This window comes from Monomorium pharaonis, chromosome 9 (assembly GCF_013373865.1).
Source record: "Monomorium pharaonis isolate MP-MQ-018 chromosome 9, ASM1337386v2, whole genome shotgun sequence".
Classification (NCBI taxonomy): Eukaryota; Metazoa; Arthropoda; class Insecta; order Hymenoptera; family Formicidae; genus Monomorium; species Monomorium pharaonis.
Genome location: NC_050475.1, coordinates 11649475 through 11667620, shown reverse-complemented (window position 1 = coordinate 11667620; position 18146 = coordinate 11649475). Strand labels below are relative to the sequence as shown.

Sequence of the window (18146 nt, the reverse complement as noted above, 5' to 3'; positions counted from 1 at the left end):
TGACGGTTAATAGGAGCGGACGACGAGCAGGAGAGACACTTCTTGCACTACTGGCATTAAGTCTTTTTAAAATAATAGAGCATCTCGCTTTACCACACGTACACAAGTCCACGGCTAACATCCTGGCGGAAGATACAACGGATCGTTGGAGGCTCCTGCTTTTATTTCTGTCACCGGTCAGGAATACGAGGCGCCGAGTGCTGCTGATCGAAGGAAACCGGCGAATCTGGCTGTACATATCCTCACGCTACCAGCTACCGGATCTCTTAGAAAGAATTGCGAGGGACGGCCGCAGAATCGCAACACAAACGAGCCCCGTGCAAAGCCAGAGCAAGGACCAGGGAAGGCAAACCGTACCAGAAATGTAACACTCGCGAGAGACGCAGACTGACCGGCCTAACACCGCCGATACCCACGACCGCGGCACCAATACCAGGTCCAGAAAACGAGAAAGGAAGAACGACAAACGCCTCGAGGGAAAGACCAGGCGAGGTGATCGACACCGAGAAACGAAACGTCGAAAGGAGGAAGACCAGGAGACACGGACACTACGACGAAAGATCATCGTGGACAACAACAATAACAAACCGGAATACCGCATTATCGTGACGCAATAAAGTGGAGACCTAGAGCCTAGCATTTTTAGATCAAACGGCCTTTATTAGGGCCACATAAATTACATAGAAACATAACCCTTGTACATATTGTAAATAAGGACTAAATATATAGTATTACCAAATTTACAGCTTACTTCTGTCACACACATCTGTCCTCTGGCGAAAAAGAACACACCGAAACCAACGCGGTTCCTCCACAATCACATTTTATTTCTTTTTTGAAAAACTTTTTTGTTATTTCGAAATTATATCCTAATTTTATATGATTTTATTGAAAAATATTATTATATTCCAAGTTAATTGTAACATAAATCAGGAACTAATTGGAGTAAAATTAAAATATAAAAATATCTTAATAAACCTTTTATTATAATCTTTTGAGGATTTCTCAGGAGAGTGATCTTGATAATTATCATAAACTTAAGGTCACTGACGATGCATCCCTTTTCGACACGTTTACCGGTTATATTTATTGTAATTTAAAAATCACAGACAAAAAATAAAAAGTGCAGTATTATAAGCTTTCTTAATCATATTTTAGGAAATAATAATGATTAAAGATAAATCCTAAAATGGGCTCCGAAATAAAAGTAAATGAAGTATTTTAACAGTATATTAAATATACCCAGATAACCAAATAAAGGCAACATGTTGTTATTTTGCTGTCACTTATTCCCTATTAATTTTATCAAACTAAAGCCAAGGTGTTTCCTTAAACTGTCTGTTGTTCTGACATCATATAAAATTCTACATTAGAATTCAACAAACTGACGGCAAGTTGTCAACATGCACAATTGCTGTCAATGTGACAAGTTTATTATTCCTCAATGCATGCACTTATAATTTTATAAATTTATGAAGGTTATTTGCTCTCCTGATGTTAACTTCGTTCCACGTTAAATTACAATGATAGCAAATTGTGGGCAAGTTCACAACATACATGCAGTGCATTAATTTGCCCTATATGCTTAATCTCGCTTGGCTATCTGGGTACCTTTTTGAAGGTAAAAAAAAGACGTCAAGTATGCAAAAAATGCATATACGAGTAGATGTACTTGACAGGTTCTGATCCACACAATGAATGGAGGGAAAGAGGGGATGACGTCACTACGGAGGGGTGGGAGGTATTTATCTGTCACATAAATTTTAAAATTTCTTTCCCTCTCCCCTCTCTCTCTCACCCCTTTGGTGAATATATCTGTGCTTGTCTGCTTGTTGCTCCTGTTCTTCTTGAGCATTTCTCTGTTGCTATCTGCCTTCGGGCAATTTTTGTTACAAACATATTTCTATTTTGGTTTGCCTTTTATGAACGACATTTCATTTTCTTTCTGCTTATCACTTTTATGCCTGATTTCTGGCGATTAATTTCATGGCTTTCTAACCTCACTTTGGCTGCTCTGTTTGTTGCGTGGTGATTCTGCTGTTGCGCTTGCGTATTTAACCTGCTCCTTCCGTGCTACACTGCTGCGTTCCAGAGTGTGCTTTCACGACATACGACATTGCGAAATGTCGTGACATCTTGCTATTATTTTAGTGTTACTGTGATGCTTGCTACGGAAACATGCCACCTGTGTGCGCTAGATGTAAAAAGTCGGTTGCGATTGCGTCTGTCGAGTGCAAGTAAGTCCCAAATGCGCACAGTAATAAACGGACACAGCAGGCTGAGTGAAACGGACATAGTAACAAAAGGACACAAAAAACCAATCTCTCCAAGCGCAGCGGAGGAAGATAATTTTTGCTTACCTTAGTTGCACTGCGAATGGTCTTTATGTAGCGAGTTGGCTGCATTTTACTTCCGAGAAAGTAGGCCGCCTATCGACAGTGCCGCGCTTTTTATTGCCAATTTGACATTTCGATAGATTTGCTGCGTTTCTGGTATCAATCTATCGCGTACTTTGACGCACAAATGTTGTTGCATTTCTACAAGCAATTTGCTGACATTGTTTGCATTTTGGTGTTTGTCGTCAATCTGTCATCAATACTTTTAATAAATCTGTTCGCAGTTCACTATTATTTTGTCATGTATTCTGATGACAGACGTTGCTAAATATTTGCTGAATATCTGCTAACAGTGTTTGCAATTACAAGATATGTTTCTCATTTGCTGCCTTTTTGGCAACAGAATCTGTTGCCAACATTTGTCACAGCAGAAATGGTTATCGGAATTAGCTTGGCAACTCCCGTGTGTGTTAGCGCTCTGTTGCAGTCCCAGTCGCCTGATGAAATTGTTGACACCACCGTGTCGGGGATGTTACCCTGGATCATCCTGGCGAGAAAGTACGCGGACCGCTTTGAGTGGCGAGCAGCTCTTCACCCACGGAAGTCGCCCGCGGGAGGGCCTGAGGATCGTCGGGACGATTCGTCCGGTTCTCGCGGACTGAGTGAGTCGAGCCCACGGGCCCCTCACGTTTAGGTTGGTGCAGGTGCTCACTGGACACGACTGTTTGAGTACCTGCACCGGATAAGGAGGGAGATCGACGACCCGTGTCATCACTGCGGGGCGGCTCGGGGACATGGCGCAGCATGTCCTTGAGGTATACCCCCGCTTGGGCAAACCCGCGCCGTATCCTGACCAGCACTTTAAGGGACGACTTCTTGCTGCCGGCCGTGGTGGCTTTCTTCCATTGTCGGCGGCAAGGAGGCGTGAGATGCAATAGTTTCCTTCTGCGAGGACGGTATCTCGCGAAAGAAGGCGGCGGAGAGAAATCGGGAGTCGAGCCTGACTGCAGATCCCATCCGCAAAGAAAGGGGCGGGCGGAGGAGGGCGACGTACGCGAGAGATCCCTATTTGCCGCTTCCGCCCGACCCTTGAAACCACCGGGCTGACTCATGGGGGAATATCGGCCGCCTCATCGAATGACGGCCCCAGGTCGGAAGTGGGAGGGCGAGTGGTTGCGCTCTCTCGCTTTCTCATAGCTGTAGTTGCGGGGGGTGGCCGGGCCAGACTCCTTCGCGGAGTTTGTTCCAGCCTCCCCTCGGGGATGGGTCCCCCCGAGTCTCTTTCACTTCTGTGAGATTTGGGACGCCTGGGGGCGGGGGGGACATTCGGGGCTTGCGGCGGGCCGCGGTGTGTACTAGTTTGATCCCGTGGCCTGCCGGTTTGCCACGGAGGTAGGCAACCACCAAGGGGTTTAGTGGATATGTCACCTGGCCTTCGCTAGGTGGTAAGTTCCACATAACTCTCGTTTCTTCCCCGAGACGAGAGTATGTGTAAGATGCATTTTCCTCGCTAAAAACAAAGTTGTTGACACTACTACAAACAGACTTTTGCTTAGATTAATTGATCAACTAAAGGAATCCAAGGCGAGATTCTCTCCTTTTGCTGAAAAAGAGCGGCGTACTAATAGCGAACTTAATGATAAATTAAATCAATTAAATATACTACAGGACAAAATTAAAGGAACAAAAGTTTGAAATAGCGCCATGTTCGTAAAAGTTGAGCAAAAAATCTGAATTTTTTATATGATATAGCCCAAAGTGTTGACTTGACCCCTAAAAAATCTCCCCGCTGTAGGTTTAGCAGTTTCGGAGTTATGCCCCTCGAAGCAACTCTCGGTCAAAAACAAAAGTTGCAAGGTTGTAACTTGGAAAGTACAGGACAATCTGATGCGAAAAACGAACCAGAAAAATTCGGAAATGGGCTAAGCCAGTTCTATAAGTATCGCTTAGAGTGTTCTTGGTGATTCTCTTATTTGCAACTCCTTAAGACTGACAGCGTTTTGCGTCACGTCCGTCTAACCAAGGACAATTCTTTAGCACCGCTCTAAACCACCCCTAACACTAATAAGCAAAACAAAGAAATTGTTGATTGAATTTGTTTTGCTTTAACAATGTTTTGTTGTTCCACAAGCAACATAAAAAACAAAAAATATGGAGAGAACGTGAAAGATTACATAGAAAAGTAATGCGTTTTTTAAGGGAAACGAAAAGAGCAATCAGGAACAAACAGAACGCAGACGAAGAGTCAGCTGGAAGAGGCATGAAAGCAAAGAAAGATGCATATAGGGAAAATCTAGAAAGAGAAGAAAACCTAACACAAAAAGAGGGGATGAAAAGAAAACGGCTGGGAGAACAAGGATTTTTTTTATCTCAAATGCAAGTTGTGCCCTGAAGCGATCACCTGTAGCCTAGCGCAACCGCGACACGCTGTCCGATTGAAGGAGTAGCAGATAGAGATTAAAAGAGGTAGATTTTGTGCATGGTTAGGAAGGAGTACCAGAGACCTCTACAGGTGCGATTCAGCCCATTTCCGAATTTTCCGGACGCATGGAAACACCTGCGGGTGCTAATTAGTGTTAGGGGTAGTTGCCTAACCCACCCTCGCGGGATGGTAAGGGTCATAAAAAGGTAAGACCTTTGACATTTAACGGTTTTAAAGCCAAGCGGTGCTAGAGAATTGTTCTCGATTGGACGGACGGGACGCAAAACGCTGTCACCACTGTCAGTCCTAAGGAGTTGAAAAGGAATGGGGGTATCAGGGCGCACCAGGGACGCTCTGAGCGACACCTACAGAATCGGCTTAGCCCATTTCCGAATTTTTCTAGTTCGTTTTTCGCATCAGATTGTCCTGTACTTTCCAAGTTACAACCTTGCAACTTTTGTTTTTGACCGGGAGTTGCTTCAAGAGACATAACTCCGAAACTGCTGGACCTACAGTGGGGAGATTTTTTAGGGGTCAAGTCGACATTTTGGGCTATATCATATAAAAAATTCAGATTTTTTGCTCAACTTTTACGAACATGGCGCTACTTCAAACTTTTGTTCCTTTAATTTTGTCCTGTAGTTTAGTATAACGAGTAGTGTTAAACGTAACAGTCAGCGTATTGCTATGTTAGAACAACAATGTGTTGCTCTTGTAAATGCGGTCCGGGATCTGAAAAGTGATTGTAAGCCTTCTCTTTCCCTCACGGAGTCAGACTGAAAATGCTTATTCTTTCTGGTGTACCGACTGCGATGCCCGTTTCTTCCTTGGAATGTGCTTGCATCATACGTGCGGCCTTGGAAATTCTTGACTTGTCTTGACATATTCTTGATGTAAGAGCTATTGTTCGGAAGCTTTAGCCATGGCTGCGCGCGACCGACCTGTGCCAATCTCTTTCGCTAACTCGCTCATTATCACATTAGCCTCGTGTGCAATCCGTAACATAGTTATAATTAGAAAGAGAGTGCGGGGTACACTTCTTCAGAGAGAGGTTTGCGGTAAGGATTTTAACAAGAGTGTATATGTTAAGCTTCTTCCAAAAGATATTCACAATCTACTTCAAAAAATCAACAGGTTGCTAAAGCAAAACCATATGCGTATTTGACGTGCAAGTCCTATACTGTTTTGTCTCGTTGCACGCGGTTATTTAATTTCTAGTTCTACTCATTTTTGCGTAGCTCAATTCAACGTTAATTCCTTGCATGGACACATCGATTTTATTAGACTACACTTTAACACCATCCCAAATCATGTAATTTCAGTTTTTAAGACTTGGCTTCATGCTAATGGTTCAGACGATCTTGTTGCGCTGGATGGCTATTTTTAATTCATAATGATCGTATCGACCATCTTGTTGGTGGTGTTGCTTGCTATCTCTACAAATTACTAAGCGCTACCATTGTTGCTGCGTCATTGGATGATCAAATAAATGATCTGGAATACTTAATGATATTCGCTTACCACATAATAAATTGTTATTATTTGCGTCTGTCTAAAAAGACCTAAGAGTAATCTTTCAAGATTTTATCATGTCGTTTACTAGTGTTTCTCACCTATATAAGAATATAATTATTGACGGTGCCATGTTTCTATTATTTTTATATTAACCCTTAACTTCTTGCTTTAGCTCATGATAAGTTTTTATTTCTATAGTTAGTATTAAAAATGAAGTTATATAATGATACTTTTGTCATTGTAATTCTTATTGTCATTACATCTTTTTTGCGTTACATTTTTCTTGCGTTTCAGTTTGTTTTTCTGTCTTATGATGTTGTTTCCAAATCTTTGTTGTCATACTTTAGCCTATGCTTGGGCATAACAAACGGCATAATCAATTAATCAATCAATCTCTCTCTCTTTTTCTCTCTCTCCTTCACTCTCTGCGCTGTCATTACCCCACCCGACTGCTCGACAACTAGTGTGCGCCGCGCTTCTTTCTCCCACTCGCCGTGTGAGTCTGCCTGCCCTACGCCTGCCGGTAGTGCCGGCAATGCACAGAGTAGGCCCGGCGGGAATTCGGATGCCACTACAATGGACAATATTGCTGCCAGTCTTGAACACAATAGCGCTATACTGGCTGATCTTGTGGATAAAGTTACATCCTTAGAAAATCAATTTTCACAGTTTGACGCGAGACTTGCGGTCGTTGAGTCAAAAATCGACAGTCTCTCAATTATTGAAAGACGCGTGGAGAGTATTGAAAAGTTTTTTTCGAGCTCCTTCCCTAGTCTGCCTAATGATCCATTTCTCTCTAATTTCTGTGAAGTCTTGATATCGGGTATTTCTGCGGACTACAAAGGTAGTAACCTGAACCCCTTTACCTGCGACCTTTCTGGCCGAAGGTCGTGCACAAATTGTGGGTTAAGGCCTGCATGTTCGCGACGAACCACAACTATTTGCGCCCCTACGTCCGCAACCTTAATGTTCTTATTAAAAAATCAAGGCATACCTACCCAAAAAATCAGGGATACCTCGTCTTTGTCTCTACTAACGACTAACCCCTAGTGACTCAGCTCTTCATCCATACCTTGCAACTTGAATATATCTTCTCAATCTCTTCGTATGGCCCACTCTAACGTTAATCGGCTTAAAACGCACTTTACCTTAATCGAGCGTCTTCTGCTCAGTAGCTATGTTATGTCGTGACATCTTAGCGGTAACTGAAACCTTCTTGTCGCCTCTTGACTCTTTTTACACAATCAGCATTGAAGGTTACAATCTCTTTCGATTGGACAGGGTCGGAAAGGAGGGTGGTGGCGTGAGTGTCTACATCCGCGACACCCTTTCTGTCTCTACCCTCGCATCATCGGACCCCCACTTCAATAACACTCCGGAGTTTATTATTCTGAGAGTCGCCTCGTACAGCGCAACACTTCTGTTTGCTGTCGTTTACCGTCGTCCAGCTGCGGCTTTTCCGTCCCTTTTTTTCGACACTCTATCCAGTTTTATCGACCGCTACTCTAATGTCGTAATTACAGGAGATTTCAACATCAATTTGCTTTCGTCTACCTTCATGTCGGAGCCTTTGCGTTCTTCCATAGACAGCCTTTCTCTTTTCTTAGTTCCATTGGGCCTTACCCATCATGCTATCTCCGGTGAATCATTTTCTCATATTCTTTTGAATATGTTTATTATCAACGATCTCTTATTACTTTTAGACCATTGCAAATCTTTTTTTCCTTTTATCGTCGGTCTTGACTTGATCTCTACAGAATTTAAATTTGCCGCTTTGACAAACTCATGCAAAACTATTGTTCAATGCGATTTAAGGTTGCTAACTCCATCTGTTATCAATAACCTACTTGCTCTTTGTCTACATCATCTTCCGTCGCTGCATACAGATCATATCTCATCCATTTCTATCGACCACTTCGTTGACTCGCTTTCTTATGCAATTATTTCGGCCTACGACGTTGCACACATCAGACCAATTAGAGTCTCTAATAGACGTAAACCATGGGTTATCCTGGACTTCCGTAAGCTAATGCGACTCAGAGATAGTCTGTATAAGATTGCAAAGATTACTAATCCTCTGGCATTATTCCAGCGTTATAAATTTATCCGCAGAGACATCAATAATTCTCTCTACACTTGTAAAAGTGCTTATTTGCATCTACTTCTATCCGACTCCGCGAATGCCTCTGCCTTATGGTCCAACCTACGAAAACTTGGTGTTTGCAGCGACAAGCGCCCTTACCGATGTATTCACTGTAAATGCTCTCAATGAGCATTTCGTTCAAATAGCTACCACTGCTCAGCCGCTTATGTTCGATTTTTTAGCAGTTGTTACTGCTGACCTCGTACCTGATAAAGACGACCTGGAATTTGTGTTTTCAGCGGTAGCGAACAGCCATGCGACATTTTTAACGCTCTTAAGCGTTTCTCCTCGTCGGTGGGTTATGATAGAATTTCTTCTTGCATGCTGCGCCTTGCTCAGTCTGCCCTCCTATCGCCACTCTGCGACTTATTTAATGCCTCTCTTCATGCCACTTTCCCACCTTGTAGAAGACTGTACGAATTGTGCCTCTCTCCAAGTTTTCAAGTCTTTCAACACTCTCTGACATACATTCCATCGTCATCTTGCCTGAATTTTCTAAGCTATTCGAGCGCATTGTTCATAACCAATTATCTCTTTTTATCAAACAGCATAGTCTTCTTAATTCCAGGCAGTCTGGTGGCAGGAGGGGCTACAGTACTCAAACTGCATTGATAAGAGACTGGACGATATTTGACTAGCCATTGACCAGCGCAAACTTACCATCTTGTTTCTTTTTTATTTCTCCAAGGCTTTTGATACCGTGCCTCATCAACGTCTGCTTTTTAAATTGCGCCAGTTTCGTTGCTCTCCACAGATAGTTAAATGGTTCTACTCTTACCTTCTGATACCGTTTACAATTCGTAAGTAGTCCCAACGGCACGTGGTCTAATACTCTCCGTATTACCTCTGACGTTTCACAAGCTAGTGTGTTGGGTTCTCTTTCTTTTTCGGGCTCTAAAGCAGATCCCACCGGAACCCCGGCAAGGGCCACGAGGATTGACTGCATATTTTCCGCCCATGAAAAAGCGAGAACAACATCCCGAAGATGGAAGATGCGTTCGGTTAAGAGAGGAGCCGCTGCCGACAAGGAAGCGCGAAATCCACGTGCGCAGGGCCCCGAAAATTCGATCACCGCGCCTAGGATCCGCCAACAATTAGCGGCAACCACGTCACACGTTGCGCGTCGAGCCGAAAAATCGCGGCCAATAAGGACCCGGCTTATCATAGGCAAGGTGGGGCGCGTCGCCGAGCGGCCCCCGCAGGATCAAGGATCGAACACTCTGGTTGCGGAAGTCGTGTGAGCGTGTCGGTTCCGAGAGAAAAAAGTGTAAGAAGACGCAGGAGCTACCCCCGGATCTCGTCGAGGCTCAGGAGGAGACGGCTTGGTGAGACGAGCGTCACTAAATGATTATAAACCTGCCGATTTCGCGATTGGACAAGCCGCGAAAAGATCACGGATTTATTACTGTCTTTCGATTCAGATTCGATATGTTCCGTTCTTTTCGTTGTGTTTACGTTGCGTGCGTGCCTCAATCCGAGTCATTATTGTATTTATATCGTACTCGTATCGCGAACTTTTGCGCGATTGTGTTTTCGTCGAGATAAATATATTTAAATGTAATAAATGTATTCATCTCTTACCGTCTCGCTAGCGAGCGAGTAATAGCGAGTAATGCACGAGAGAGCACGAGTCCGTTGCGTGTTGCGCGGACTTCGAGACATTGTTCGTCCCGATCGTTTGCCATTGGCAAGACCGTCACCTTACTAGAAGTTTGGCGTCCATCAACAGCGCATAGTAGGACCTAGATGAGCCGGAGAATCTCCGCGTACATGAAATAACGCTTTTAATAATTATCCCGTGTTCGAGAAATCTGATTCCGAGCGATCGCCTGCTCGTCGCGCGCGTGAATTGTAGTCGCCGCTCGACCGACCGTTAAGAGCCTGTAAATATCTGAATCGTGAAATATACTTGTTATTTTTGTTCGTTTCATTAATATTGTGTTCACGATATTTCTCTCGCATTCCCAACTCCATCCGCCCGCACCGAACCTTCCCCTCTACCATTTTAGAGCTGGGTAGTTGGTTGTCGAAGCCGCCAACGCCCCCCGGTTACCTACGAGTGCCTGCCCCTTTTCTGCGACTTTATTAATTTAAGGGTAATTTCCCGCGACATGCGAAAAAAGTAGTACGCTTAACGTACCCGACGCCCAATCTTATATTTTAGCGACACCACGAGAACACGGTCACCCCGACATCCGGGCGACGCAGAGCCGCGACTAGGAACGGAGACGAAGTTGGCCGCGCTTGCGAGCACGGTTACAACACATACTCATACATAAAAAAATAAAAATTCGAATATTATTTAAAAAATCGGCCCTTTTCACATGATGTGTAAAATTTGATCGTCAACCTCCACATGGCGCACATTAGGTCACTCTGATGACGGCGGTATAATTGAGTTAAACAATCAAATTAATGAACAATATCATATTGATACCGTTTCATGGTATTCAAAGAATACTGTATTTATTCGTTAAAATATCCTAAAATGCAGTGGAAATGTCAAACTTGTGTATAATAAACAAAAAACATCGTATTGACATGTTCTTTTTTTATAATTGCTTAGAAAAGAATGAACTTTAAGAATCTGGATTAATATTAGCAAGATTTTAACAAAAAACTTTTGAAAAATTTATTTAGTAGAAATATTATGGCAGAATATCAACATTTGTTGCTAGGCTAACAAAAACTGACAAAAACGTTACCGCTATGCTTTACAAAACAAAAATACACTTACAAAATTATAAATAAACACCTTGTTTTACACATATATAACCTCTCGCAATGAATGAGCTTTGGCGTCCATAACACTGCATTATACGCTACATCGCTGGTATCTCGCACACTATTGCCGCGCATGTGCGAAAATTCCGTCCCATTTACCAACACTGCGTTTAATATAGAGTGTATAACAGATTCTTTTTATACAAATAAACTATTAACGATTATGCAAAATCTAAATATGAAGCAATATGTTGATGAACCAACGAGAGTTAATGAAAATAGTAAAATAATTATAGATTTAGTTTTTGCAAATAAGGAACTAAATGTACAACTACATTATAAAACTAAGATAACGGATCATGCGTGGATAAAAGTTGTGATAAATACGAACAAGATTGTAAATAAATATAAAGAATTTAGTGGCAGGGATTATAATAAATTTAACGCGAATTTTGTTAAGCTAGTGGAGAGTAACGTAGGAAAAAAACAAAATCTAGATATTAATATAAGATCAAGGAACTTATCAATAGTATAGTAGATTAGATATCTCGGCACCTAAAAAATTTTTAGAATACCGAAAATATGGAAAGACAAAAAATGGTATTTAAAAGAAATAGAAGAGTTAGTGACTAAAAGAGATGTAGCATATAGAAAAGCAATGTACGATAGCACGGAACAAAACTAGTAACAATTTAAAATTGAAAGAAATGCAGTAGTTAATTTAATTAGAACAAAGAAAAAAGGATATTATGCATAATTGATCATAATAGTAACAATCCTACAACTCTGTGGAAAACATTAAAAGAAGTTATTAGAGGAGGACCAACAGGCGCGAAAATTGTAGAAAATATAGACTTTGAGATATTAGACAATAATATAGAGTGCAGTATAGTTGATAAATTTAACTTATATTACATACAGAGTATTAAAGACATAATAAAATCTATAGATATGAATTATATAACGAGCACAGGTAAGACAACTATTTATTGTATTGAAAAGAAAGGTGAATTGAAAAAATTTGAATCAAATACGACAGAACAGTTAAAAGTAATTATTAGGGAGTTGCCAAAAAAGAAAGGTACAGAAGAAGGAATAACTAGCAATATATTAAGAACTGTTTTGTATAATAAGAAAAGAATATTGTAATATAATAAGTAAGTCATTGAGTGAGGGTTGTTTTTTGAAAGAGTGGAAAACGTCCACATAATTCTAATCCCAAAAAAACTCTAAGACGGCAAGTAATTATAAGCCTATTAATATACTACCAATATATGAGAAGGTATTGGAGATAATAGTTAAAAAACAAATTGAATTTTATCTAGAGTATTAATATCATAACGGAACATTAATCGGGCTTTAAGAAAAATTATTTGTATAAAACAGCAATTCAAGCAGTTATAGATGAATAGAAATTGATTATAATTATTAGTGAGAATATGGTGAGAGACAAATAGTAGGAGTTATTTTTGTAAATTTTAAACGGGCTTTCGAGACAATTGATAGAGGAAGATTATTAAAGAAATTATACCAGTATGGTATTACAGGAACAGTTCTAGAATGGTTTAGGTCGTACTTAAAAGATAGAATGCAACAAGTTCAATTTAATGATAGATGGTCTAAGATACTAATTACGGAATATGAAGTGCCACAGAATTCCGTATTGGGCCCATTGTTGTTTATAATATATATAAATGATATTGTTAATGTTTTCTCGGAGGTGTACAGTAAAAAAGTGTTTGCAGACGATACCTTAATATATGTAACAGGTAAGAGTAGTGCGGAGATAAAGAGAAAACTGTATATTGCATTTAACGTAGTAGAAGAATAGATGAATACTAACAAACTGAAGATGAATGCGGGGAAAACAAAATATATGTTAGTTAGAAGTATAAGAAAAGAGTTGAAAGGCAATATTATTGTGACATGCTTGGATGAAAATGAGATTGAGCGCGTAGAAATAATGAAGTACCTAGGTGTAATTATTGATGGTAGACTTAGATTCAGCGGTCACTGTGATTACATGCTAAAGAAAATAGGGAAAAAAATTAATTTTCTAAATAGAATAGAAAATTATATATTGGCATATACTACATTATATATAGCACCTCACTTTGAATATTGTGCGACGCTGCTAATTGATATGAGAGATACACAGTTAAGTACAGGCTACAAAAAGCGCAAAATAGAGCCAAAGTTCAATTTATGCTCCAAGCGCTGTAATTCATGACCCTAAGACAAAGGCTGTATTACAATATATGCATATTTATTTTTAAGATCCTAAATAATATGATGCTGGAGCAATTAAGTAATAGACTTATAGTAGGAGAGGAACGCGAAAAGCAGACTAAGCAAGCGGGGGACATTGCAATTGAATTTTGCAAAACAAGAAGCGCCTAAAAAAGTTTGTTTTATGAGGATGTGTTAATGTATAACGCATTACCACCCGAAATAAAACATTGTGATCGTTTAGAAACGTTTAAACAAATGTTAAAAAAATTTGTCATAAATAATATAGCATACACGGTAAAAAATTTTGTTTTTTTTTTTTTTTTGTTAAAAAATATTCTGGTTAAAATTTTTATATTAAAAGGGCATAGCAGCATGTGTATGCTGCTCCTGCACGGATTTGATTGAGATTTTTATAAAAAGTTGACATTAATGTGAGATTAAATTTCTTCATTATACATATCTAAAAAATAATTTTTATAGGAGTTATGGGAAAAAGAAAAAAAATCGAAAAAAAAATTTTTCTCAAAAATGACTGAACCGATTTTGATAAAAAATATGTTACGGAGGTTTTAATCCCACAATCTTATTAAAAACAAAATTTTTTTTTTAAACACGGGTTAAAAAAATTGTCAAAATCTTTTTGAATTTTTTTCTATGGGATCCAGATGGGATACTATCACTATTGTAACGGACCGTATTTCCTACGCGGACTTTAGCTCGCCGGGATCGGGTGTAGGAAAGGTCCCTGAGACAATAGAATCGTTTCTTTAAATCGAGAAATTATAATATATTTTAACTAAAAGAATGTATTTACAATATGTACAAGAATCTACCGAAAACGCGTCTCTCGCTTTGCAACAGCTGTTCAGTAGTCGCGTGTATGTACTCGGTGACGGTCGCGGTGTGCGGCGACGAGTCGACGAGCAATGCACCGAGGCGAGAGGCTCGTGTTTCGCGGCGCGGCGAGGTGCGCGGTGCTGTGGGCGGTAATTGCCGGTGCCCGAGATCGGTGGTGCGCGGTACGACACGCGAGACGGGTCTGTTTTGACGTTGCGCTTACCAAGTTTTTACAGCGTTTAGGAATAGCGGCGTCGATCTCAAGAATTCTCGGGGGAGACGGAGAACACTCCACCTCGATATGTCGAGCCGGGTAATTAAGATAAGGAATAATCCGTAGCCGAGAATGCTCGGTGAAGGTGGAGACGCTCTATCCTCTGCTACCGGATTTTCACTAGGAGTTAGATGCGAGCGGTGCCAAGAACTCTTGGCTAAGGCAAAGAACGCTCTACCTTAAGCACCGGTTCGCAGGAAGCTTTTCTTGGCGTATTCTGGCGGAATCGGAGTACCAGGATACGGTCAAATCAAGAAGTGTCGCAGCTTCCACCGGAGCGGCTTTTATACCCGCTCGGGTAGAGGTTCGGAGATCCTCGTGAATCTTCGATTTCCTCCGCGCTCGATCCTTTCTGTGGGAGCTGGGAGAACGACGGGGGAAATGCGCGGAGCGGAGACGAAGATTGTCTCGACGTTCGTAAGAAAGAGTAGGACGGGCCGGTGCCCGTTTTTGCGGCCCGGCTGGTGTTTGGCCGGGTCGTGTGCGGTCGGTAATGCCGGCGGACGGGAGGTTCGTTACACCATTTTTTGTAGAAAAAATCTATGGCTTCTCTAATATGACATATTTAAGTTTCAAAATGATCGGAAAGGTACTACATATATAAACATAAATATATATATATATATATTTAATTATTTATATACATATATTCATAATGCATACGTATATATTATTAAATATATATACAGGATAGTTGGCTATAAATGTACAAACCTTATAAAAAAAATAAAAAGCATCGAGATAAATACAACGAACGGAAAACAATCAAAATCGACTACATAAAGTTTTGAAAAAAATTGCTAAGATGTGCGAATAAACGCGCAGTGGACGCGCATCGTGGGCCTCAATCACCTTGTATATACATCCAAACAAAATTACCTTTTTAAGAACGTAAAAAAAGGCGCTGAACGGTTTTTCTTTAAGGAAGAAAATCACAAATTCTAGATAATACTTTTGTTCAAATTCAATCTAAGTAATATATACCTTTATGGTTGGAAAATATCACATTTATTTACGTATCAAATAAATCAAAGATAATACTTTTCATCAAATTCAATTAAAATAATACATATATAAATGACGTGACTTTGTCTGTCACAAGGGCCTAAGCTCGACTGAGAGGGGGAAATCTGGGATTGCGCCCTTGTGTCGGCGGGGAGCGATCTCTCCACCTCGACGGCGTATATCTTTTTGTATTTTTGTGCGTCTTATTGTGTCTTTCGATTTAATTACTTTTTGTTAAGTGCTTTTGTTTAGTGACTGCGAAATTGCGAACGAGACCCGGGTGAGAGGCCGAAGGAGATTTTTGTTGTAAATCAGAGAAGCTGTGTGAAGGGTATGGGGCATGCGCAGCATGCGGGAGAAACTTTACAAGAGCTACGTGCTTGTATTTTGGTATACTCCGTCCTTTATTATTCCTCTACAATTATATATTACAAAATAACAATTAAACCTTTTACACTCTCTGCAGTAATCATTTTACGTAAGTCATGATATATCATCGCTACTTGCTATACGAAAAATCTATCAATTCAACAGCGATTTTGTTAGTATTAACCGTAAAGAACTAAAATTATAGTACAATACTAATATAACATAAAAGTATATAACAAAGTGATTGTAAACAAATTATTTTTACCTCTCCTATTTCTTTGACTTTGCGGCGTAAATCCTCGCACAACGTTAATAAATTTTTACGGGAGTTACGCTAATAAATTTTTCTTCTTTATTTGTGAAAATTTTAAGATGTATTGTCATTTTTTTGCCAAAAATCTATTTGCCAAAAATGTTTTTTTTTTCTGTGTATTATTATTATTATTATTATTATTATTATTATTATTATTATTATTATTATTATAGTGTTAACCCTTTAAAGCCCTGAACTATAATTATCAGAAACGCCTTAAAAAATTCATAACTTAGTCAAAAATCAAGGTACTTCGATTTTTTACCATTGTAAAGATAAATTCTTCTATTAAAAAATGCAATATTGATTGTACGTAAATTCAGTTTAGTTTTTGAGTTAAAGCATCAAGAATAAGGTCATATTTTAGGCAAAACACCTATAATAACAAAAGTGATTAAGACTGTTACTGACGCCTAATAGCGTATTGTAAATGAGTATACTGACATCTGGTTTACATTTAGAAGTCTTTTTAATTGCAAAAGTTAATCATAAAAAGCAAAAATTCAAAATGGCAGATTTAAAATGGTAGACATAAGTTTCAAAAAATTAACGGATTTTCATAAAATTTGATATTCTGAGATTTTATGGGTCGCTGAATTTGAATATGATATCAGAACCCAAAGTTCAAAGTGGCAGAACCAATATGTCGGACAAGAATTTCAAAAAAATCAACGGATCTCCTTCATAAAACTTGAAAGGGTAGTTTAACTTGAAAAAGCAGTTTTTCGTGAATAGAAAATTATAATATTTATTTTTTGTAATTATTTATCCTGTTTAACTTTCGTAAAGTTCTAATTTCAATGATAAGATACAAAAAAGTCGAGCCTTAAAAGGTTAAAGTAAAACAATAAAAAATTATATTTGGTATTATCCTTCTATTAATTTTTTATAAATTATTAATTAAATCCGTGTGTATTAAGCAAATTTCCTATACTTACTATTTTTTTATCGGATAAAAATCGGAAAGAGAATAATTTTCAAAATATTCTCTCTCTCTCTCTCTCTCTCTCTCTCTCTCTCTCTCTCTCTCTTCCTCTCTCTCTCTCTCTCTCTCTGTTTATTTATTTCTACAAGATAAAAATTAACCACACAAAAAGTAGAAATATTTTAATTTTAAGAATGTCTTATTTTTCTTAAATATTAAAATTAAAATGAGTTTATACAACGTTAAATAGATATAATTTATTTATACAAAGAATTGTATTTCATAAAGAAAAATATATTCGCATTATTTAATAATAATTTTCATGAACTGAGAAAAAAGTATCGGATAAAAGATATAAAATTTAATATTTTTTATACTGTTATTATTGAAATAATCATATAGTGCTGTTTTATAACTATTGTAATATTAAAATAATATTTTGCAAAAATTGAAAATTATTAAATTATTTTAAAAAATTTTATGTCCTTTCTAATATACGAGACAATAATTATTTTGAACTTTTTCTGTGTGATTAAAAACGCTCGTTTTCTGCATGGAACAAGAACAATGATTAAGCGCTGCGATTTAACTTGATTACCAGCACTTTCATATTTTTAATCAGATATAAGAAGTGACTCACCTATTCTTACGTGGCAATGTCGTAATAGCCGTGTTCAAGGACCTCTTGTAATGATTATTATCCCTTTTAGATCTCCTCGGAATTGCCGCGCAAGCATCCAGCGTAAAACTGTAAGTCCTTCGTTTCTTTAAGCACAACATCTCTACTATTTGTTTATTTTCACGAGCTCATAACAATTCCACAATATATCGCACATTAACTATCTTTCCGTTCTATCACCACAAGAATTGTTTTGCCTCATGTTATAACACAATGTTTATAACACACTGAATATTTAAACATCTTTGATGATCCTCTCATATCATATAGTTTGAAGACATTCACGAAAATAAAGTAAATCACTAAGTCCGTGGTATAATACACAATAAACAATTTTACGTTAAATTTAACATGAAATGAATATATTTGCAA

At 38.9% G+C, this 18146-nt stretch overlaps 1 protein-coding gene across 1 annotated transcript in view; it reads right to left on the bottom strand.

Moving 5' to 3' along the window:
- The window catches only part of LOC105832213, a 275864-nt gene extending 257718 nt beyond the window's left edge, over positions 1 to 18146 (bottom strand). Inside the window, 1 exon segment of the mRNA XM_036292296.1 lies at positions 17736 to 18146. Within this exon segment, the coding sequence (XP_036148189.1) occupies positions 17736 to 17875 (140 nt within the window). The 5' untranslated portion in view covers positions 17876 to 18146.